The sequence below is a fragment of the Salminus brasiliensis genome, chromosome 15 (assembly GCF_030463535.1).
Source record: "Salminus brasiliensis chromosome 15, fSalBra1.hap2, whole genome shotgun sequence".
In the NCBI taxonomy this organism is placed as follows: Eukaryota; Metazoa; Chordata; class Actinopteri; order Characiformes; family Bryconidae; genus Salminus; species Salminus brasiliensis.
Window position 1 is genome coordinate 31,943,321 of NC_132892.1, and position 25,115 is coordinate 31,968,435.

The 25,115-nt window shown below is 39.6% G+C and overlaps 1 protein-coding gene across 1 annotated transcript in view; it reads left to right on the forward strand.

The window, feature by feature from the left end:
- The window catches only part of LOC140536188 (B-cell receptor CD22-like), a 25,154-nt gene continuing 39 nt past the window's right edge, over window positions 1–25,115 (forward strand). The window contains exons 1-19 of the mRNA XM_072657875.1: window positions 1–305; window positions 986–1,052; window positions 2,188–2,514; window positions 2,860–3,096; window positions 4,191–4,448; window positions 4,538–4,807; window positions 4,903–5,129; window positions 14,507–14,525; window positions 17,071–17,328; window positions 17,950–18,219; window positions 18,999–19,253; window positions 20,130–20,399; window positions 20,920–21,177; window positions 21,267–21,527; window positions 21,617–21,698; window positions 21,820–21,862; window positions 22,498–22,584; window positions 22,703–22,783; window positions 24,587–25,115. The exon at window positions 24,587–25,115 is cut by the window's right edge and continues 39 nt beyond it. Coding sequence (XP_072513976.1) covers window positions 273–305; window positions 986–1,052; window positions 2,188–2,514; window positions 2,860–3,096; window positions 4,191–4,448; window positions 4,538–4,807; window positions 4,903–5,129; window positions 14,507–14,525; window positions 17,071–17,328; window positions 17,950–18,219; window positions 18,999–19,253; window positions 20,130–20,399; window positions 20,920–21,177; window positions 21,267–21,527; window positions 21,617–21,698; window positions 21,820–21,862; window positions 22,498–22,584; window positions 22,703–22,783; window positions 24,587–24,607 — 3,324 coding nt within the window. The 5' untranslated portion in view covers window positions 1–272 and the 3' untranslated portion in view covers window positions 24,608–25,115. The remainder of the gene's footprint in view (window positions 306–985; window positions 1,053–2,187; window positions 2,515–2,859; window positions 3,097–4,190; window positions 4,449–4,537; window positions 4,808–4,902; window positions 5,130–14,506; window positions 14,526–17,070; window positions 17,329–17,949; window positions 18,220–18,998; window positions 19,254–20,129; window positions 20,400–20,919; window positions 21,178–21,266; window positions 21,528–21,616; window positions 21,699–21,819; window positions 21,863–22,497; window positions 22,585–22,702; window positions 22,784–24,586) is intronic.

Genomic DNA, 25,115 nt, shown 5'->3' on the forward strand with positions numbered 1-25,115 from the left:
GTAAAGTGAAAGGTTGGCTCTGATCAGCAGTAGTTTCTTCTAAGTAGATATAGATATATAGTCGGTAACTGCTATGGCTACGTTACTGAAAGGAAATTTAGAAAGACAGCTTGTGTAAATATGTAAATTTTTACAAGTACTGGCAGGAGGAAGGGTTGATTCACTGAAAAGAGGAAGAAGAAACACCAGCATAATCAACAAGATAGCAGTAGCACTGTTGTAACCGCATACCATTTGACAGGTGAAGCTTCTTCTGTCCTGCTGTTTGTTCTATGGATAAAAGAGACAAATGTTGTTTAACCAAGGTAAGAAAATAATCATAGTTTTTAGGAAGTATTGGGACACCTGCTCTTTCACTGTTTCTTCTGAAATCAAGGGTATTAAAAAGAGTTTTTCCTGCTTTTGTTGGAGTAAATGTCTCTTCTGTCCAGGGAAGGAGGCTTTCTATTAGATTTTAGAGGAACACTGCTGTGGGGGTTTCACTGTATTGAGTGTTACAAGCATGCGAGTTATGTCAGGATATCGAATGATCACCACCCCAAATAATTAAAAAAAAGTAGTGCCAGTAGGTTGATGTTCATCTGCTCCAGAGAGTCCTATTTTATTGGCATACAGGGGTTAGACAAGTTGTGTGTACATTTACACATGAATATCAGCAGAAACAGAAAACAGCAACCCTAAGCCTAACCCTATAGTCATATTTATCTCTACACTAGAAAATTCAAAGTGCTACAAAAGGTTCTTTGCCATAGAAGAACCACTTTTTGTAATAGAGATGTAACCTTTTGATCCTTAATTGATAAAGAACCCTTACATCAACATTTTTGGGTTCTTTACACTCACACATCTCTATTAGAAAATCGAATAGAAAGAAACCAAACTTGGTTCTTCTTTGCAATTTAGTGTGTAATTTAAAAGTACTAAACTCAAACTATGAAGGTGGTAAATCAACAGTTTTGTAGTAATAAATGTTCTGATTATACAGGTTTCAGCCATGGTTTCACTCAGAAAGTCTCTGACTGTTTCTCTGCTGATTCCTATGTTCTTCTCAGGTGAGTCAGAGCTGTAATTACTTATAGAAATGTGATCTGCAACAATTTATTTTTATATGAGAGACCAGAAAGAACGGTGACACATTCTTCCTCACGCTCTACATTCCAGTAGTTGTTTGCATACTGTGAAATATGAGACCCATGTGTTAAAAAAGTACAGTGGCATGCAAGATGGGGCACCCTCCATCCTAATTGCTGTTATTGTGAACAGTTAAGAGCCTAAAAGCTTAAAGATGAAACATTTTTAAAATATTTTAAGCAAGATTACTTTTTAATTATCATCCTTTACAGTTTCAGAAGAGTCTTTCAGTTCTTGTTTGAGGGATTTCACCCATTCTTCCTGCAAAAGGCTTCTTTTGATGTGAGATTCTTAGGCAGTTTTGTTGCGCTCAGTTCTATCCACAAATTTCTGATGGTTTTTGTGGTGAGGACAAACTGAATGTTTTTTTTTAATGTTTTTATGAATGTTATAATTGTGTCACTGTACAGTAGATCAGTGCACCACCACATTTTCCTGAAGGTCTTATGTAGGTTTTTATTTGCCTTTAAAGCAATCCTATTAATTTTCTGTCAAACCGTTTTCTTGGTCTTCTGTACCCTAACTTCACCTCCACCATCCCTGTTAACTGCTATTTGTTAACTATATTACAAATTGAGGAAACGGATATCTGAGAACACTCTGCTTCTTACAGTATTCTCCTGCATCAGTTATTTTAATATCCAGAGTTCTAGACAGCTGCTTATAGGAGCTCAAGGCTGCTGATTGTTGGGACAAGGTTTGATGAGTCAGAGTATTTACAAAGCTTTGACATTTCCATTACCCAGTCTTTCCTAACGATGACTGTCAACAAGCCACAGCTCCAATAAGCTAATTAACCTGAGATCTTGGTAAAAGTTATGTAACACTAAACATCTTGTAGGGACTAATTTTCCTTAAATTGTCAAAATAATATTTATTTTTATAGAATACAGTTATATAATTTCATCTTCTACTTACTTAACAGTACTTAACATATTAACAGTGGCCAAATATTGTTCAGGGTTGTACAGTTTTGCATGTATAGTATAAACTATAAAAATATAAACTCTGACAATCACAGTCATCATTTACACACTTCTGGATTCTGTTTTGCAGGGGTTGGTGCTCAAGATTGGGGTGTGTATTACTACCCTAACTCTATCTGTGCTCTAAAGGGATCTACAGTGACCATGGGTTGCACTTACACATATCCAACTCGTTACACCGTCCAAAACAAATTCTGGACAAAATCCTGGCCTGTAGGTGGTTCAGAACCTACTGGACTGTCAGGTGATTCACAGTATATTGGAGATACTCAACAGGACTGCAGCCTCAGGCTGAAAAATATAACAGCACAGGACAAAGGTGTATACTACTTCAGATTTCTAACAGATAAAGGAGGAAAGTGGCAGGGTAAAGGCGGAGTAGATCTTTCAGTCACAGGTAAGCTCCATCAGCAGAAATAAGACACTGTACTTCATTCACCTGGAATCACATTTATTCCTTTGTTCTATTTAAAAGCACATTTCTTGCACCTCAAGATTGCTTTAGAAAGAAATTATTTATTTAAAATAAGATATAGCTTTGTAATTGAGACTTACAAGCAACAGAACAGCAGTCATGGAGAGTTTGGGAAAGTGCATTGCAAAGTTTTACTATGTTTAAGTGTGCTGTGTTGACAGTAAATCATTAACTACATTATTAACTATCATACACTTCACAGGAGGTCTGTGCTGGCTTTACTCTTCCACACTGATCATGCCGCTGTGTGTTTTCTCTTGTTGGCAGATCTCCAGGTGGAGGTTCCTGAGAGAGTGATAGAGGGAGATAACGTCACTCTCATATGTAAAACCACCTGCAGTCTGACTGTCGGAACAATATTTACTTGGTACAGAAATGGAACTCCTTTATCCTCTAGAACTGACCAACTCTACCTGCAGTCGGTCAGCAGGGAGGATGCAGGCAGCTATCACTGTGCTGTAGTGGGTCAGAAGCTCTCTCCTGAGGTCACTCTTAATGTCTTGTGTAAGTACAGAATTATTTAGCTAAAGCATGGTGTAAGGAAATGCAAGCATTGTTGGTTTTCTACTGGTTCCTTGTTAAATTGTGGCATGCAAGAGCTTGGGCACCTCTAGTCAAAATGTATGTTATTGTGACTAGATAAGTGAAGAGGAGAACATTGTATTAAGAATTGAGAGAAACTTCAGAAATCAATTGGCTCCTTTAAACAGCTACCAATCAATTTTTTAAATAATTGATGCCCACAAGCAGAGCACAAAGACCCATGTTTGACTGCAAAAAACCTTCAGCAGGTGGTGCACTATTCTACTGTGCAGTGACACCTGCACAAGAATGAACTTTATGAAAAAGTCTGAAATGTATGTTTAGAAGTTTTAGAGGAACATCTAAACAATAGGATTTGGAAACAAGCTCTGTGGCCTGATTAAGTTAAAATAGAAACTTAGACTGCAATGAGCAAAAGTATGTTAGAAAAACAGAAGTGCAGAATTTTACGAAAAGAACAACTCGCCAACTGTTAAGCATGGTGGTGCTTTGGGGACACACAGCTTTTCTAGTCCGTGTAGAGAGGTAGTGCCAAATAGAATAGGACTCTCTGGAGCTGATAAACATGAACCTCATGGCACCATGAGTTGGGAAGTTGGGGATGATGAGGTGGGGTGGTGATCGTCCAACATCCTGACTTCACTAATGCGCTTGTCGCTGAATGCAATCAAATCAATGAATAAGCAGGTGTCCCAATACTTTTGTCCTTATAGTGATTTAGATATTCTGATCATGTATGACACAACCTTTGCATGCCACTGTGATAATAATAATAATAATAATAATAATAATAAGTGGACTGGAAAATGATTTTGGAAATCTGAAGTCTTGGGGATAGACACTTAATCTTTTAATCTTTCTGGTCTTAGTATTGAACATTCTGTGCCACTTCCCAGACAGATCAGGGATTGTCCAATAGGAATGTTTTTCAGCTTACTCTTTACTTCCCCCTGCCCCTCCCCTCCCAGACATTTTATATGACCTATTGCCATTATGTGTCAGTATTCTAATAGGAAGGCACCTGTTAAATGTGTAAATTGTCATTCTACTTCTAGATGGCCCAAAGAACATCACAGTGTCCATCAGTCCCTCTGGTGAAATAGTGGAGGGCAATTCAGTGACTCTGACCTGCAGCAGTGATGCGAACCCACCTGTGCAGAAATACACCTGGTTTAAAGGAACATCATTAGTAGCAACAGGAGAGACCTTCACAATAAAGAACATCAGCTCTGAGAACAGTGGAGGATACAAATGTAGATCCAGTAATGAACAAGGAGAGAAATACTCTGATACTGTAACTCTGAATGTTCTGTGTGAGTGATTGTTTACTTCTTTCTGTTATTCCCTTTTCTGTTTGTTTAATATACTGCGTTGATTAGATCACTTACTCACACATATTTAGATCCTCCTAAGAATGTCTCAGCGTCCATCAGTCCCTCTGGTGAAATAGTGGAGGGCAGTTCAGTGAATCTAACCTGCAGCAGTGATGGAAACCCATCCGTGCAGAACTACATCTGGTTTAAGAAGGTGGATAAAGAAGTTCTGCAGAAATGGACCAATCAGATCTACAGCATCACAAACATCAGCTCTGATGATTGTGGAGAATATCAGTGCATTGCAACCAACACACATGGGTCTCGATCATCAGAGTACAAGTCAATAAATGTTTCATGTAAGTTCTTGTTCTCTTTGTAAAATTCAACCTGATGTATTCGGAGACATCTATCTTTGTTTTAACAGATACCTTTCTACCATTTAATCTCATAGATGCTCCAAAGAATGTCTTGGTGTCCAGCAGTGAAACACTAAATGGCAGTATGATGACTCTGACCTGCAGCTGTGATGCAAACCCACCTGTGCAGAACTACACCTGGTTTAAAGAAGGTGAAGGCTCACCTGTAGGATCTGGACACAGTTACAGTGCTGTACAGAGTGGATCCTACTACTGTGTAGCTCAGAATACATATGGCTCTCGGATAGCAGCTGCAAAGATGGTCAGAATACCTTCGCTGGTCAATAAAGGTACTGTTGGTGGAAAACGATTTTTGGCTGATTAACTTTCAGTTATATTCCTTAAATGTAGAATAACTGCCTAATTATTTGATCATTAACTGGCTCACAGAGTCGATATATGCAGTGCTGTATGCAGTTCTTGGAGTGGCCATTTTCTGTGGATGTATATTAGTCATCGCTGCTGTTTGTCTAAGGTATGTGATTTGGTATACAGCTTTTTGATAAGACACAGCACCCATATAGCACCCATGTAGCGTTCACTTACCAACATCATAGCATCCATCTGGGATACCATAGCAACCATTTAGCAACACCATAGCAATTACCTGGGATTCCACAGCAACAACCTAGAAACACCATGGCAGCCACCTACCAACCACTTAGCAATACCACAGCAACCACCTGGAAAACCTTATCAACCATATAGCAAAACCACTGCACCACCTGTGATACCATAGCAACCACTTAGCAACACCACAGCAACAACCATCTGTGATGCATCACAACAAACCCCATGAAATACTATAACAATCATATCATCACACTATAGCACCCATCTAGTATTCACTTGGCAACACCATATCATATCATCCACCTGTGATACCATGACAACATGTTAGCAACCACTTATTAAAAGTTCGGTAACCATTTAGCAACACCACAGGAACCACCTGGGATACCAGAACAACCATCTGGCAATCACTTAACAGCTCCAGAGCAACCACCTGGGATACCATATTAACAGCCTAGTAACAGCCTAGCAGTGGGAACCACTTTTCTAATAATATTATATTATTATATATATTGATAATAATAATATCATTGTTTTTGTTATTATTTTATTATTATTATCAGGAGAAAAAGACAGAAAGATGCAGCTGATGATGTAGACAAGAAAAAGGCAAGTCACCTAAAACACACCAGATAAAACACACCATCAAATGTTGTTTTTTTGTTTTTGTTATTGTTTTGAATCTCTATTGCTATTTTTCTAAAATAACTAATTAGAGATGTATTTTCAGTGAACTTTCAAAGGCACTGATTTGAGAAAATTATCTTATAAACTCTGCTATTAATGTCCACAAAGCTTGTGTGCAAGACCTCATCAGCATTTCTCTTGTCTTTTTTTTTTTTTTTTCTTCAGGAGAACGTTTATAGTAATGTGGCAGTGATATCAGCAGCCTGCGAGACAACACCTGATCCAAATCAGTTCAATCAGGATGGTATTCATTACGCCAGTATTAAACACCCCAGGAATGCTGGAAGCTCTGCAGTGAAAGCTTCGTCCTCTGGAACTGATGAAGAGGTCCAGTATGCCAGTGTTCAGCACCGCCAAGATGAAGAGACAGAAAAGGTGGATGGTAACAACGTTAAGTATGCTAGTCTCAGATTTGCCCGCACTGGTGCTCCTGACAGGTGAGAGGAACCAACCTTACTAAGCTGTTAAAATAAGTTGTTTTGTCCTTTTTAAAACTAAGATACACTGCTTGGACAAAGGTGGCTATATATAAGTGGCTATATTGGCAAGATCTCTCTACAGGGTCTAGACAAGCTGTGTGTGTGTGCACACTTTTGCACATCTTTGTCAGCAATGAGTGCAACCTAAAGTAGCTGAATGCATTCATTAGAAGAGGTGTCCACAAACATTTGGACATATAGTTTAATATCAGTTTCAGGTGGATAACACTGTTCTGTTGTTGCAGGTCTGCTGCATCACCACTTGAGGGTTCCTCAGTGATCTACAGCAGTGTCAATTAACCCAGGGGTACAGCTTTCATCTGCAAATTTCGACTGGATGCCCCCTGGATGGTGAAGACATGTTATCAGTTCCACGTAAACCACATTTTACATGCACCTAATCCTCAATTTCTCCATGGCTATTTCGTACATCAGTCAGTGTGACAGCCTTAGGATGTTCTCTGGATTATTATTATCAGACTACTGTTAAATACCCATCCATCAACAAGGTCAAACCACATTTGAACCTACGAAAAAAAACACAGTGCAAAGTGCATGATGCATGTGCAACTGCTGACCACAAATGCATGTTTACCCAAACGACACTGACAATTTCCTACACAGCAACTTATAGAGAGAATTCTGCTGTAAAATCTGCTGTAGAATCCAGTAGCATCTTGACTTTAACTGTTTGCTTTGCGTCCCTTGTAATACTGGATTTCTGTCATTTCCTTACTAGACAAAGTACAATTGTTGTATTCTCTTAAATGCTTTCGGTCAAGATCCCAAAGAGAAGTTGAATGTAAATATAATATTTAGCTTTTTCCTGCTTGTATCTTTTCAATGGAAAGAGTGCGCCAGGATATTGTCACACCTAATGTGACCATATGGAAAGAATTTTATACTTCACTTGAATATACTTATGTCATAATGTTTTTGCTTTACCATATATTTTGTATTTGTTCTATATTGTGTCCAATGATTTGTTATTGGAAGTTGTGCATATGTTCCCTATGGAAAGAAATTATCTGGACATGTATTTTTATACATTTAAAATAAACGGCATTTTATTCCAAAATGCCTTTCACACAGTAAACTGTATTTCAGAATATATTTCCTATGTACTAAATATATTTTAAAATACATTCATTTTAAACTTATTGGAAAATGTTAAACATTATATATATATATATATATATATATATATATATATATATATATATATATATATATATTTATACACACATCATATATTTTTATATGTTTAACCACTAGAATAGAAAAGCAAGAATACTACTGGTTCTGGTAGAATAATGAAAGTTTAGTACACGGAAGTAGCTCAAACAGTGTTGTTCCTCCTTCAAAAGAACATCCAGCAGAACCAAAACAGAGCTGTAAAACAGGTCAGTAGGCTTGTTTAATGATATAAGAGCATTTCTCCCCAACCAAAGTCACATCTCTACTATTTAAACATTAAATAACTACTTAACTACTAAATAAATGTTTCTTTATTTATAGCACCTGTAATTAGACAACATTAATACTGAACGTAATGCTGAAGACGTGTCTGTTCAGCTAGACTAATTGTGTTTTAAGCTGAAGAATAAAGAATAAGATGTTTATGCTGTTCTTTATGTGTTTTTTTTAAGAACTGTATAAGTGCAAAGTCAATATTTGGTAAAGTTGTACTCTGTATCCAAGCACAAGCTTAATACCTTCTCTTTGGTCTGTTGCTAAAATATACCTTTATAATCTAACATTCAGAGAAGACCAGGAGGACTTTTCCAATGGAGACAAATAAAGGAAAGCCTAAAGCCTGGCTCTGATGGAACAGTGTCCATGTAATTACACCCACATTCGTCTAGAAGTAAAAGGTAAAAGTGCAAGTATTTGTCACTGTACTATGTACAGTGTAATATGTCCTCTGCATTTGACCCATCTGTGGAAGTACACATACACACACACACACACACACACACACACACACACACTAGTGAACTCTAGATGGCAGCATGAACCAACAGTTAGTGACAAACCAGCAAGATCATCCCATGATGAACCTTCTGTCTAAGAGCTCACTATGGCCTACTAGTGCCTACGATAGAGAGGCCAGTGACTTTTTACTTTATTTTTTGTGGACATTTAAAGATAGAAGTCAAAATAGTTAAATTTTACTGTATTATATCCTGTATTCTACCCGGTCCATCATTTTCCTGGAAGAAAGTTTCTCACATAAACAGTTATACACAGTACGAATAGCAGTGAAATGCTTTAACGACCTTCTAGTCACACAGAAGATCCAGATAAAGAGACACTATATATATATATATATATATATATATATATATATATATATATATATATATATACAGTGAGTCCAAGAAGTATTTGATCCCTTGCTGATTTTCTTTGTTTGCCCACTAATAAAGACACTATCCTTCTGCACTTTTAATGGTAGATATATTCTAACATGAAGAGACAGAATATCAAGACAAAAATCCAGAATATAATTTTAAAGAATATATTTTAATTAATTTGTATTTCAATGAGGAAAATAAGTATTTGATCCCTCTTGCCAAACACACTCAATACTTAGTGGCAAAGCCTTTGTTTGCAAGCACAGCGGTGAGACGTTTGTTGTAGTTAACCACAAGTTTAGCACACACACCAGGGGGAATTTTGGCCCACTCTTCTTTGCAGATCCTCTCTAAATCATGAAGGTTGGTGGGCTGTCGCTTGGCAACTCTGACCTTCAGCTCCCTCCATAGATTTTCGATCGGATTGAGGTCTGGCGACTGGCTGGGCCACTCCATGACCTTAATGTGATTTTTCTTGAGCCAATCCTTTGTTGCCTTTGCTGTATGTTTAGGGTCGTTATCATGTTGGAAGACCCAACCACGGCCCATTTTCAGATCCCTGGCAGAGGGGAGGAGGTTGTCCCTCAGGATTGTGCGGTACATGGCTCCATCCATCTTCCCAGTGATGCGGTGAAGTAGCCCTGTACCCTTGGCAGAGAAACACCCCCAAAACATTATGCTTCCACCTCCATGCTTGACGGTGGGCACAGTGTTCTTGGGGTCATAGGCAGCATTTTTCTTCCTCCACACATGGCGGGTGGAGTTGAGGCCAAAAAGTTCAATTTTGGTCTCGTCTGACCACAAAACCTTCTCCCAATAACTTGGTTCATCTTTCAAATGATCATTGGCATACTTGAGGCGCGCCTCCACATGTGCTCTCTTCAGCAGGGGTACCTTTCGGGCACTGCAGGATGTGAATCCATTGTTGCGCAAAGTGTTGCCAATTGTTTCCTTGCAAACTGTGGTCCCAGCTGCCTTCAGGTCATTTGCTAACTCCTGCCGAGTGGTTGCAGGACGATTTCTGACTGTTCTCAGCATCATTGCCACCCCACGAGGCGAAATCTTCTTTGGAGCACCGGGCCGAGGTCTGTTGATTGTCATGTTATACTCTTTAAACTTTCTGATAATTGCACCAATAGTTGTTACTTTCACATCCAACACCTTACTAATCTTTTTGTAGCCCATTCCAGCTTTGTGAAGGTCAACAATTCTGACTCTGAGGTCCTGTGACAGCTCTTTGGTTTTACCCATGTTGGAGACTTGAAATCTGTGTGATCTGTCTGATTCTGTGGACAGGTGTTTTTCACACAAGTGATTAGTGAGAACAGGTGGCTTCAGGTCAGGTAACAAGTTGATTGGGAGTGTCTAACTGGTCTGTAAAAGCCAGAACTGCTAATGAATACTAAGGGATCAAATACTTATTTCACTCCATGAAATACAAATCAATTAATATATATTCCTTAGATTTATTTTCTGGATTTTCTTTTTAATATTCTGTCTCTCCATGTAAGAATACATCTACCATTAAAAGTATAGAATGATCATGTCTTTATTAGTGGGCCAACGAAGAAAATCAGCAAGGGATCAAATACTTCTTGGACTCACTGTATATATATATATATGACAGGTAAATCCATCTGAAACACCTTAACCTTGAATCATCAGGACATTTCATCTCATTTCTCACAATAACATTAATTTCTTACCTCTTTGTGGAAAATACTTTAATAAAAAGGGTTTAATATTGGCTGTATATTTAAGCTATGTAAACTGATAGTGGATTTACTTAATTTGTCTCCTCTATTTGGAGTTTTTTTCACACAGCAGTTAGCATTTAGTCTTTCATTCTGAATATCGGACGCCCTACTTTTACTGGTTCAGGATCGAAGCTCAGGAGAATAGCGTTAGCACTAGCTAACTAGCCCAGCTCCATGTTTCCACTGTAGGACGAGAGAAATCCCATCAGAAAGCTGAAGTGATGTTTTCTAAGCTTTGTGTAAAACGGTCAGCAGTTCACAGAGCGCTTCTGACAAACTTTTAGTGGCTAATATTCACAGAAAACTCTCTAAATATCTCCCATTTCCTCCATTATTGCCGTCCTGATTTAGCCTCCATCCAGAAGAGCTGAGAGAGAATCCTGTCAGATCAACAAACTCATCCAGTTAAAGCCTGAAAGACTCTTATTATTATACCATGCTCTGATATTGAGAGAGAATCCTGAACATCAACAAACTCATCCATTTTTTGTAATAAATAATCTCATGTTGGAATCAGTTGTGTGTTTTAGTTCTTCTGAGGTTGTATTTTCCTAATATTAAGACCTGCTAAGGACCAGATGTTTTTTTTGTGTGTCCTGACATAAAACCATAGAATTTAAAAAGTATAAAGTAAAAGCTGTATTTTTTCTTCAGGACTGCACACACTGTGTGATGGGTCTGATGGGACAGTGTGCATGTAAATACACCAACATTCCTCTAGATGGCAGCATGAACCAACAGTAGAAACCAGCTCTGACATCATCACCACAGAGACCAATCAGAATAAAAGAACCACAAACCAGCCTGAGAGAGAGAGAGAGAGAGAGAGAGAGAGAGAGAGAGAGAGAGAGAGAGAGCATTAATATCCCTCCCTGTCCTAAGTTTATATGAGGTTACTTCTGCACAGGAAATGACATCAGCACTGAACTAAAAAGTCACAGTTTCTTTTTACTGTTAAATGTTTATCAGTTGTCCCGCTCTGTCCATCCCACTGTGAATCAGCTCTCCTGAAGTCAAAGCTAAGCACTACATGGCATGATGAAGATGATGAGGATGAGGATGGTGAACAGAATGGGGGAAGGTGCAGCTGAAACACAATCATCATCAACAAGCCAATAAGGGTGGGTGAGATGTAGAGTGTTTTTAGCACTGAACTGGCCGGCCTTATCTGATCATGCTAATGAGATGTGCTCTCAGAGTGTGGGGTGTTCAGAGAAAGGAGGGTCTAGTGTAAGGAAATTTTTAGCTGACGTTCCTCACACTGCCTACAGAAGACAAGCAGATTAACACTCGTCAGCGTATGTAGAAAGAAGTCAGCAACACTTTAACTACACACAGTCCAACAGTTTAAACTGGGTCTCTGGGTTCAGGAGAGGAGCGTCGCTTAGTGAAGGTAGGAAAATAATCTTGGTCTTATTAAGAGATTTATTAAAGAGGCATAAATTTATAGCGAATAGATTAACTGGTAGGAACATTTGCTTTGTTGCAGGTTGGCAGGTGTTTGTTGACTTTTTCTCTGTAATTTTTATTTTTATCTCTGCATATCTCTACCCTGAAAACCTGATTCATCAACAAAATACCTGGACTGGTGAAGATTAAATCCATAAAACAAAACTGATTAAATCAATAAATCAATATTGAATAAACTCCATAAAGATTCAATTACATGAGTAATGTCAGAATCTCTCCAATCATAAAACAGCATTAAGAGTTAGCATAGCATGATGCTCTTAATCACAGTCTAGAATAATAAACAGTGCAGACCCGTAGGTTAAACTTCATGTTGGTTTCAGATCACACAGATGGATTTATTAATGGTACACAATGACCTGAGTTACATCATTGTGAAGAGGTCAGCAGAAGGCCTGCCCCTTCACCAAGACGCCACTTTATTAAACCAGTTATTGGGGAATTAAAACATATGGGTATACCTACCTGATCTCTCCTAGTGGGGGTCTCCCAGTAGGAGTGGCAGCCCAAGCTGCTTCCTTCTTAATAGTACGAGGTGCTGAAAGAGCTGGGTTGCTAACAAGACAAGCTAACCCTTAATCAGGTCTCTGAGACTGACCCAGACAATAACCCAGCAGTGTACCCATACAAAACTACAGCATAGCCCAACATCTGAGAGTCAGTTCAATTATAAAAGACCTAAGAAATGACCAGAAGCAGTGGATCAGCAACACAAGGCCTGTAGATAAAAACTCAATAAGATAAAAAGCTCAACCCAGAACAGTCCTGTAACAGGAAGTGAAGGAACAGCATGTATGAACTCAGAGCTCTTTGTACAGCAGAATGAAAGTCATCTATGATCTGATTGTACAGGTTAAAGTGATGATGTCACTCAGAGTGTGTCTGACTGTTCCTCTGCTGTTTCTGATCTTCATCTCAGGTAAATTTCTTATTATAATTCAAAATGCTGCTTTTATGTATATGATCTGATCAGCTGTGAGTGTGTGTGTGTGTGTGTGTGGTTTCATAGTTGAGTTTGCAGTGTGTGCAGTTGTGTTGATTTCTGCTCCTCTGCAGCTCCTCCTCCACTCTACTGCAGGAGCTGTGGATCTTCTCACTTTGTGCTTTTAGCTCCAAACGAGCTCAGCTTATTGCAGCTGATTACTCCAAACTCAGCTGAAATGAACAGCCTTAGAAATGAGCTGAAGTGAGACTTTCTGTAGCAGCTTTACTGACTGAGACCCACAGAGTCTCCATTTACACACTTCTGGATTCTGTGTTGCAGGAGCTGTTGCTCAGGATTGGGGTGTGAAATACAAGCCTAAATCTGTCTGTGCTCTAAAGGGGTCTGCAGTGAACATGGTCTGCTCTTACAGACCTCCACAGGGTCAGAAATTTAAAAAAGCTTTCTGGAGCAAAGTTTCTTCTGTGGATGCAGAACCTCCTGATCTGTTAGAGGATCCAGAGTACAAAGACAGGGGTAAATATCTCATAGATGAATATGACGACTGCAGCTTAAAACTGAGAGATGTGAGAGAAAAGGACCAGAGGAAATACTACTTCAGATTTCTAACAGATAAAGGAGGAAAGTTTCAGGGTAAAGATGGAGTAGATCTTTCAGTCACAGGTAAGCTCCATCAGCAGAAATAAGACACTGTACTTCATTCACTGGTGAACAGGATTCCTCCAGTAGTTCTGTAATATAATCACATCAGTCCTTCAAACCACCCCTGAAGAACACTGCTTAGAACTGGAGAACCAGAATTCTCAGACCCACAAATCAGTAACTGAAGGAGGTAAACGCCTGGCAAAGCATCTCAAGGGAGGAAACTCTAGATTTCTAGACTTCAGGCCATCATTAACTACAAAGTATTTCCTTCTGATTATTAAAATGAATCCTTATCTTCATAATGATGTAATTATGTTCCTAAATGATTATGGCAATATTTTCTTACATCCCTCGAGCTGAAACTCTTCACTTCAGTCATATTTAATTGATTCATTTTAGATCCATTGTTGTGGTTTACACAAGCAGAATTACAAACATGTGTGACTGTCCAAATACTTATGGACCTGATTGTATATTCACAACATAATTTACCCATTCATTCAGATCTCCAGGTGGAGGTTCCTGAGAGAGTGATAGAAGGAGGTAACGTCACTCTCACATGTAAAACCACCTGCAATCTGACTGTCAAACCAACATTCATCTGGTACAGAAATGGAACTTTCTGTAGAAATTTATCCTCCAGAACTGACCAACTCCACCTGCAGTCGGTCAGCAGGGAGGATGCAGGCAGGTATCACTGTGCTGCAGATGGTCAGAGGTCTCCTGAGGTCACTCTTAATGTCTTGTGTAAGTACAGAATTATTTATTCATTGATAAAAACGTGTCTCTATATCAGAGTAAGAGTGCTGATCTAGGATTACTATCCAGCACTGAGATCATAGATCACCCTCATCCTAATTTTCAGGTTTGCTTTTCTTTGTCTTCCAGATCTCCAGGTGGAGGTTCCTGAGAGAGTGATAGAGGGAGGTGAAGTCACTCTCACATGTAAACCGAGCCTCACTCTGACTGTCAGACCAACATTCACCTGGTACAGAAATGGAGCTCCTTTACCCTCCAGAACTGACCAACTCCACCTGCAGTCGGTCAGCAGGGAGGATGCAGGCAGGTATCACTGTGCTGTAGAGGATCTGAAGCTTCACTCTCCTGAGGTCACTCTTAATGTCAGTCGTAAGTACAGATTCATTCATTCAGTCTCAGAAAACAAACAGAGCTGAGGGTTCATGTTGAGCTGATTGTGCTCTAATTGAACCCAAAGCTGACGCTGCTTCTTTATAAAGCTCTAAATCAATAGATGCTCTGAATAAATACAGACGTTCTCTAGAGCTCTCATGATATTTTTACACAGGGAGAACAAACCCCCTTTACTGTAGAACTGTGTTCATTAACCCAGGCCTGGAGGTCCTGTGTGCTGCAGGCTTAGTGTTCTCTCTGCTCGAACCCACCTGTGATCATGAAGAGTTTGGTCATTAGAGCATGTATCTCTGCTCTCCTGCTGCTGCTGGTTTATTGTCATATATATATTTATGTATTTAATGTAACAAACAGGGGTGTGACTGTACACTCAGCCCATAATCTGATTAGATTGATGATATTGGGTTCATGATTCAATATTCTTAAAATAATCTGGACTAATTCTGAATAAAGAAAACTGAGTGTTACGTAATCTACTAACGACACAAGACCTGGGAGGCATGGGGACAAAAAGATCCAGAGAGGGTTGCTGATTGGTGTGACTGTACACAAATTTGATGTTTTTACAAAGCAAGTGATTAGATATCATAATTAACAGAAGGACTGTTACCTATGATGCATTGTCACATCTACATGATAGACAACAGTATCACAAAGTGTTGCTGCAACGTTTTTTTTTTTTACCTCCATTAATAGTAATAATAACTTACAATATCTGCTCTTTTATGAACAGTTTAATTAATTCCACATGAGCTTCATATTTTACTGTTTATTTCTGTGTAAGATAATTCAGTAAAGTAATAATTCAGCAATAATGTGACTGTCTGACTCAGTAAAGTAAGTAAGTAAAGTAAACTCAGCAAATTTACTGAAATATAAAGCTATTTCAATCCAAAACATCTTAACAGGCCAAATTACATGTTAACACAGGACACCTTCCTTAATATCGCCTTCACAGCTCTTGCATTCATGGGCTCATAAAGGATGTCTGAATAGCCTCCCGGAGCTGCTGTTCTGATGTGAACTGCCTTCCATCCTCATAGATTGCTTGAGGATACTCCAAAGGTTCGCAGTAGGGTTGAGGTCAGGGCAGGACCACATCATGAGTTTCTCTCTCTTTATGCCCATAGCAGCCAATGATAGAGAGACATGATTCTTTGTTTTGTACCATGGAAGAAAGTGGTCAGTTAGGAACTCTATATATTTTGCCCTGGTCATTTTCACACCTTCAGAGACCCTAAAGGGGCTACCAGTTCTATTCCCATAAATTCAGCCCAAACATGACTCCGCCACCTCCTTACTGACGTTGCAGGCTTGTTGGGACATGGTGGCCATCCAACAACCATCCACTACTCCATCCATCTGGACTATCCAGGGTTGCACAGCAGTCATTAGTAAACAGGACTGTTTGAAAATCCTCCATGTATATCTGGGCCCACTGCAACTGTTTAAGCTTGTGAGCACTGGTTAGGGGCGGCTAAATAGTAAGGTTTATGCAAAACTGTGAGCCTCTAGAGGATCCTCCACTTTGAGGTTCGCAGGACTCCAGAGGCACCAACTACGTCACATACCTGTTTGCTGCTTTGTAATTGCATTTTAGCAGCTACTCTCTTAATCCAATTAATTTGTGTGGCACACACCTTCCTCGTTATGCTTTTATCTGCTCAAATCCTGTCTGTGCTCTGAACAAATCTCTTAACAGCATGATGATCACACTTAAGATCTTGTGAAATATCTAAATGTTTTCATACCTTGTTCAAGACATTGCATTATTTGACACTTTTTGGCAGCAGAGAGATCCTTCTTCTTTCCCATATTGCTTGAAACCCGTGGCCTGCCTAATAATGTGAAACATCCTTCTTAAGTATTTATATTTCATCTGTCAGACTAATTATCACAGGTGTCTGAGATTGCTTTTAGTGATCCAAAGAGCCCAGAGATACAGTACCATCCATAACTCATTACCCCTCACAGTCCGGCAGCTGAGCATATTTTTAACTTAGCATTTATTTAACATGCTTGTCTGATGATGATCTGTGTGTGGGGGTTTTTGTAAAGCATTTTAAGCTTCCACATGTGTGAAAAAGGCTCTATAACTAAATTTTCATTTTTAAAGTGTAATGTGTCATTCTACCTCTAGATGGCCCAAAGATCGTCTCAGTGTCCATCAGTCCCTCTGGTAAAATAGTGGAGGGCAGTTCAGTGACTCTGACCTGCAGCAGTGATGGAAACCCACCTGTGCAGAACTACACCTGGTTTAAAGAAACATCATTAGTAGCAACAGGAGAGACCTTCACAATGACAAATATCAGCTCTGTGAACAGTGGAGGATACAAGTGTAGATCCAGTAATGAACATGGAGAGAAATACTCTGATACTGTAACTCTGAATGTTCTGTGTGAGTAGTTCATTAATATGCACCAGCAACTTAAACTCCTAAAATTCATTAAAAACATGAAACACTTAGACTGCTTATTGGCTTATTAGCTGTAAATAATGATTATTGGGGTACCAAAACTGCCAATGATTTTTTCGACTGGCCGATTAATCAACGATTATTTTAAACATAAACCTACATTATCACAAGCTCAAGACTACGTATCGTAGTTTATCACAGATAGTGTACTGGCTATGCTAATTAAACCATAACATAAACTGTCTTACACCTGAATAATTGATGTACTCCAACACAGAGAAAAGCTAGCTACTGTGCTCACTGTAGTGCTCCTGTAAAATGACAACCCTGTTTTTTTTTTTAGGTCTGCATTCCACTTTCATTGGTTTATTTCCGCTGCTACTAGATTTGTTTTATTTTTGTTTTATTTAGCTTGCTTTCTTCCTTCCTTTTATTTACCATGACTGCATTCTGTATTAATTAATACAGAATGCAGTCATGGTAGATAAGGGAAGCGATTCTTCCCCCAGCACTGCAGATTAACAACACACCATCACTGTTGATTACGACGACTAACCACTCAAATATTAAAAACATTTTCTGATATTTCTGTTTTTTTTTTAGATCCTCCAAAGAGAGTCTCAGTGTCCATCAGTCCCTCTGGTGAAATAGTGGAGGGCAGTTCAGTGACTCTGACCTGCAGCAGTGATGGAAACCCACCTGTGCAGAAATACACCTGGTTTAAGAAGGTGGATAAAGAAGTTCTGCAGAAATGGACCAATCAGATCTACAGCATCACAAACATCAGATCTGCAGATAGTGGAGAATATCAGTGCATTGCAAACAACACACAAGGGTCTCGATCATCAGGGTACAAGTCATTAGCTGTTCTATGTGAGTACTATATGAGTGCTTATTTGGTTCTTTGTGTATAATCAGGTCTGGCTCTGTGGTGATATTCAATTAAATTTAACAACCAGAAGGATCCGAGTGATCAGTAGCAACCTGAGTGTGTATCTATTTAGTTTGTGGTTGGTCAGTCTGGTAGTTCTGGTTCTGATGTTCCTGTACCCCTTTCCAGATGGCAGGGGTTGGAACAGGAAGTGGCTAGGGTGCGTGTGGTCAGAGGAGATGTTGATGGCTTTTGAGAGCAATGGGACGGTAGTCGTTCAAGAAAGAAATGGTGGGTTGGTTAGGGAGCACTGTTCTGAGATCACTCTGATTAAAATCCCCCACTAAGGTGTGCAGACGCTTGGAGACTGCTGCTTGCTAATATCATTTGCTAGTGTGGTTTGTGCTAGCTTAGCATTGCTTTACGGGGAAATATATACTGTCACAATGATGATGGCACATTTCTTGAGGAAGGAAAAAGGGCCTGCATCATACCATCATGAACCCCAAGTCAGAGGTGCAGAGGTGCTAAACTGCTGCTGACTTGACAAACGCACACAACCCCCTTGTTTTTGAGTGATGTGGCCGTGTGGTCGTACGACAGGTTTGGACTGGTTATTGTGAGTCATTTAGTGAAATTCATTTTCAAGCCAAGTCATCTTCATACGTTGAAGTTAACGAAGGAAATTTGCAGTTAACCTTCAGGTAGATCTGTAGGATGTTTATACTTATTTAAAGAGAGAATAATTCTCATAAGGTTTAATGTGTCATTCTACCTCTAGATGGCCCAAAGAATGTCTCAGTGTCCATCAGTCCCTCTGGTGAAATAGTGGAGGGCAGTTCAGTGACTCTGACCTGCAGCAGTGATGGAAACCCACCTGTGGAATATAACTGGTTTAAAGGAACATCATTAGTAGCAACAGGGGAGACCTTCACAATGAAGAACATCAGCTCTGTGAACAGTGGAGGATACAAGTGTAGATCCAGTAATGAACATGGAGAGAAATCCTCTGATACTGTAACTCTGGATGTTCTGTGTGAGTAGTTCATTAATATGCACCAGTAACTTAAACTCATAAAATTAAAAAACACTGAAACACTCAGACTGCTCATTGGGGCTGTAAATAATGATTACAGAGGGTGTCAGCCAAACTGTCAATTATTTTTAAACTAAAAGCTATATTATCACAAGCTAAAGACTATCTATAATGGTTTCTCACAGATAGTGCACTGGCTATGCTAACTAAATCATGACAAAGTAAATCTCTTGCACCTGAATTATTGACACAGAGACCAGCTAGCTACCGTGAAGTCGAGGTAAAACAGGAAAGACAAGGCAGGCTAACATTAGGCTAATGTTACTCCTATAAATCACTGATTAACTTTAGCTCTCAACACGTCAGCTAGCTAACAGAACTGCATTAGCGTTCTCTTAGCAAGAACTATATATGAGGCCTTGTTTTCTGACAGGTAATCTAATGAACATTGCTAACATTAGCCGGCTAAAGCACAATGCATTAGCTGAAACTTACCCATCTGGAGTAATGTTAGGCATCATGGCTTCAGGGAGCTTCGTGGCGTTTCAGATGCTCATGCATCAACGCATGAAATCACAACCCTGCTTTTCAGTGTCTGCATTCAACTTGTTTCACTGGTTTATTTCTGTTGCTCCTATAAATGTTTTATTTTAGTTTTATTTTGCCTTTTCCCTCATCTTCTTCACGCTCTCTGCACTGTTCCATCATTCAGTATGTTCTTCTTCATTAATACAGAATGCAGTCATGGTAGACCAGGGAAGCGATTCTGCCCCCAGCACTGCAGATTAACAACGAACCATCACTGTCGATTACATCGACTAATCACTGCAGCCCCACTTCTCAAATATTAAAAATGATATTTCTGTTTTTTTCTAGATCCTCCAAAGAGCGTCTCAGTGTCCATCAGTCCCTCTGGTGAAATAGTGGAGGGCAGTTCAGTGACTCTGACCTGCAGCAGTGATGGAAACCCACCTGTGCAGAAATTCACCTGGTTTAAGAAGGTGGATAAAGAAGTTGTGCAGAAATGGACCAATCAGATGTACAGCATCACAAACATCAGATCTGCAGATAGTGGAGAATATCAGTGCATGGCAGCCAACACACAAGGGTCTCGATCATCAGAGTACAAGTCATTAACTGTTCTATGTAAGTTCTTTTTTGGTTCTTCGTCAATAATCATGCTGGGCTCTGTGTGGTGATATGCAAAGACAATAGACAAAATGAAAATAAATACAATAAATACACAGATGTTGAAGATGTCCATGAAGAGGGCAGCCAGCAGGTTGGCACATGCTGTTAGGACTCTTTGCGTCTGGCCTGTTTGAGTTCCTCACTGCTGCTAGATTTGAAAGCGGCAGTGCATGCTTTCAGCAGACTGTGGACTTCACTGTTCATCAACAGGAGAGTCACTGATGGCAGCTATTTTAACACCTCTTAGTCAGCACACTCAAAACAGTCCTGTAAGACTGACTCTGCCCCTTCAGGACACTTATAAAGAACTTTAAAGAAAGAAAATTATAAATATCTATTTATTGTTACCTACAGAATAAAAGAAACATCTTGGGCCAAATCTATAATAAACCATCAGGAAGATCTGTAGGATGTTTATGCTTTACTTATTCAAGAGAAAATAATTTTCAAGTGTAATGTGTCATTCTACCTCTAGATGGCCCAAAGAGCATCTCAGTGTCCATCAGTCCCTCTGGTGAAATAGTGGAGGGCAGTTCAGTGACTCTGACCTGCAGCAGTGATGGAAACCCACCTGTGCAGAACTACACCTGGTTTAAAGGAACATCATTAGTAGCAACAGGGGAGACCTTCACAATGAAGAAGCTCAGCTCTGTGAACAGTGGAGGATACAAGTGTAAATCCAGTAATGAACATGGAGAGAAATCCTCTGATACTGTAACTCTGGATGTTCTGTGTGAGTGCATTCTGCATTTTGTAGAGATTACTTATCTAAAGATTAAAAGTCATGTGATGATGTCACTGTGGTTATATATCTTATTTTAGATCCTCAAAAGAGCATCTCAGTGTCCATCACATTTTCTGGGGAAACACTGGAGGGCAGTTCAGTGACTCTGACCTGCAGCTGTGATGCAAACCCACCTGTGCAGAAATACACCTGGTTTAAAGAAGGTGGAAGCTCATCTGTTGGATCTGGACACAGTTACAGCTTTACCCTGGACTCCAAAAGCAGTGGATGGTACTACTGTGAGGCTCAGCATGAACACGGATCTAAAAGATCATCTGCTGTACCCGTCACTTTACAAGGTCCTTAATGAAATGTCATATGAAAATGTTTAGATGTTGGGTGGAGTTTAGTAGTGTAGAAAACATTGGCTTTATGTGTCTTTCAGCAGAATGCTCCATGGTTCTGTGTGTGGGGGTCGCAGTCGGACTCTGTGGGATTGCAGCGATTATGGCTGTTGTTTTCTTGACGTGGTAAGAATGAACATCTGTATGGACGCATTTTGATACATGTGAATCAGTTCTTTGTCAATGTTCCTTCATGTAGCAAAACTGCAGAGATGTCCTTCTTGACAAACTTTTTTTCTAAACGCAGGAACAAGAAGAAGAAGAGAAAGGTGGAGGAACACGACCACCAGGTGAGCTGTTAAAGACTGCTGTTGGAGAGAAGCTGCATTGTTTCTGACCTGTTGAGCTGATTCAGTGGGTTCGAGCAGGGTAAACACTCCACTCTGCAGTGTAGAGGAACTTCAGCAGCTGGAGTCATTACAGATCTCCACCTGTAGATGGCAGTACTGGATAAGACGTGTGTGTAGAGAAGCACAGGTGTAAAGTAAGAGGGCTGTCCAAGGTGCTGACTGAGAGCTCTGCAGTTTGGACTCTCCAGCACTGTGATTCACTCTCAGCACCTCCGCTCACAACAACACTTCATGAACATCACAGACCAGAAGAATGAGAGAAAACTGTGATTCTTAAACTTTCAGAAATAGTTTACGAGTCAACAACCAACTCAACATCTTCACTCTGATGTGTTTTCTGGGAAACGTCTCCATAGTCTTAGTTGAGAACAGTCCTTTACACTGAGCAGTGTTTAGCTCTGTAACATCCTGGATAAAACTGGTGAACATTCCTGCTGGAGCTTCTTGAAGTGAGGCATCAAACATGTCAGGCTGTGGTTAAATTAGGAGATTCTGATGAATGGATTTAATGAATGAGTGAATTTATTTAGTTCTGTGTTCAAACTGCTCCTGTTCTCTAACCCTCCTCTCTCCAGAACGCTGACCCTAATGCTCAGGATGACACGTACACGGCTCTTCACCCCATGTCCAGGTCCTCTGATGATGTGTACAACACACTTGCAGTAAGTGTCTCTTCAGAAACACAGTTCACTCAGACATTCAGATTCAGAAAGAACTCCTACAAACACCAAATGTCTTCATTTCTCCTCCTCTGCTTCATTCTGTCTTTCCCTCAAACAGACTGTTGATTCCAGACCTGCTGATGATGTCTACACAGCTCTGGATCCTCAGTGCAGATCTCCTGAGTACGACACTCTAGCAGTGAGTGAATCCACTTGTACTGAGGACTGTTTTGGAGCTCTTGGAAGATCTGGTAGACTTTAAGCTCCACCAGCGTCTCCACTTTGGACTCTCCTTCACTAGCAGCTGAACAGCTTCACACGTTCTTCATCTGTGGAGTTTGTACTGGGATCTGTTTTCTCAGCTCTTCTGTTTGTCTTCCTCATGATTCTTCTTCCTCCATGATCCTGCTGGAGTCTTCATCTGCTTTTTCAGCTCTTCTTCTGTCTCTATCAGCTGACATCCTCTGCTGTCTGTTATTCTGTCCTTATGTTGTTCTCATCATCTGGTTCTCGCCTGATACGAATCAGCCAGAAGAAACCCTAAGTCATAGAGACACGAAACTTCGTAAACTACTCAATTCAGTCAGCCATAAGGGGGCATTACAGCACAGGTTGACACATTTTTGTTTTAAAAAGTTTTTAGAGACAAAGTTTTGAGACAAAGACTTTTTTCCATATTTTTTGCCTAAATTAGGAGTGTAAAGCTCCACCTATGTAGATTGTTTAGCTGATTTGCATAATATGCCCCACCTACGTTTGCAAACTAGTACTAGATTTTTCTCTCAATCCTCAGATAACTGGTGTGAAAAAATCTAAATTTAGAAACTCAGTTATAATCACATATTGAGATTTGTATGTAATATGGATGACATATACTAAGCAATATTATTGGAAGGAATTATTACAATTATTAATAAATTCTACATCTCAAGAATGCTTAATAAAAAAATGACTAGATTAAATTCTAAGATAGCCCATCAACTCATGAATCTCATTAGGGGTGCTGTAAATGCTACATGACTGATTTTCAGTATCTGTACATTAAGCTGAAATTTTGCAGGCAGTGTCGATCAGTGCAACAAATTAAATTCTGGCCAATCAACTTTCAGTGTCTTAACATAGACAGGGAGGAAAAATCTAACAAAAAGTACAACTTTTTTTTTTAAACTTTGCTATTACAAAAACACACTTTTTACTTTAGTCCTTGTATTTTGTCTTGTAGTTTTGTACAATTCTCTCTATCAATGAATCATTGCAGCCTTGGTATTGGTGCTTGGTAAGCACTTATATTGCTTTACCTTATCAGCAGTTGGTCTGATGATCACAAAATTATAAACACATGAACAAGTTGAGACTCTGATCAGGTGTGCAAATTTTGGTCCAGACTGGCCGTAAGGGGGCGCTACATACTATCATTGTAATTCTTATTTTGCTGATATTATGATGTCTATAGATAAACAGATGGTACCGTTTGACTCAGTTCTCTGACCTGAATAACTTTGCTATTACATATAATGTCAGAAATTGGACTCCTTGTCTGGCATTTGACTTCTTCATGCACAGACTACAGCTTATTATACAAAGGTCAAGATCTGAACAGACCTCAGTGACCATCCTGACCCCAATAGATCAGTTCATATGAAATTAAGCACAGACTGTGTTCATAGAGCACTTCTCAACAATTATGACCAATGATAAACTCTGACTGACCGCAGGCATCATCCTTTCTCTCTAAATAAAGCCCAAACTGCAGGAGGCATTTGTAGACCTAGTTGGCCCATTCTGCTGAATCATGCTTAAAGTCTTGGGTTGCAGCTTTGTCTATATTACTTACTATTATTATTATTATTATTATACTTCACATATATAATATTATATAGGCTACATCTATATTGTGTACGTTTGTGTTTTCACAGTGTTTATGTCCTCTGTCACGTCTTCAGGGTGTGTGTGACTGTGAAGCTTCACCACAGTTTCCTGTGTTTGTTCTTTTTTCTTTCAGACTGTGAGAAAGCAACACTGACTGTCACCATGGAAACCACTCAGACTGATCAGATCCACCCAACAGAGTGTGAGAAGAGGGGTGTGGAGTGATGCTGTACTGGTTGTAACTGAGTGAGGTGTTCAGTATTGAAATGATTAAAGTACTTTAGTGCAGATCTGAGATCAGTTTAACAGTCAGAGATCTGGACTTACTTCAAATACAGCAATGTTTCTGCAGCTGCTTCTTAATTCAGATTAAAACAACTTGTTGGAGATCAGCAGCTCAAATCCATGCCTGGGAGTCCAAGTGTGCAGACCTTTCAGTAAGTCCCACCCCATCTGAGAAGCCTCCGAGTCCAGCATGTGGAGTCCACACTGTAAAACACTTGCAGTCAGAAAGGAAACTGACTGCCGGGGTTAGCAGTGATGTACTGGGTAGAACATCGGGATGAAAAGTGAACTAAAGAAAGAGAAATTTAGAAGCTTTAAGAGCAGCGTTCAGCTTTTAGAGTCTGCTTTGGAAATGTTCTTTCTCTACTGTCTTTCAT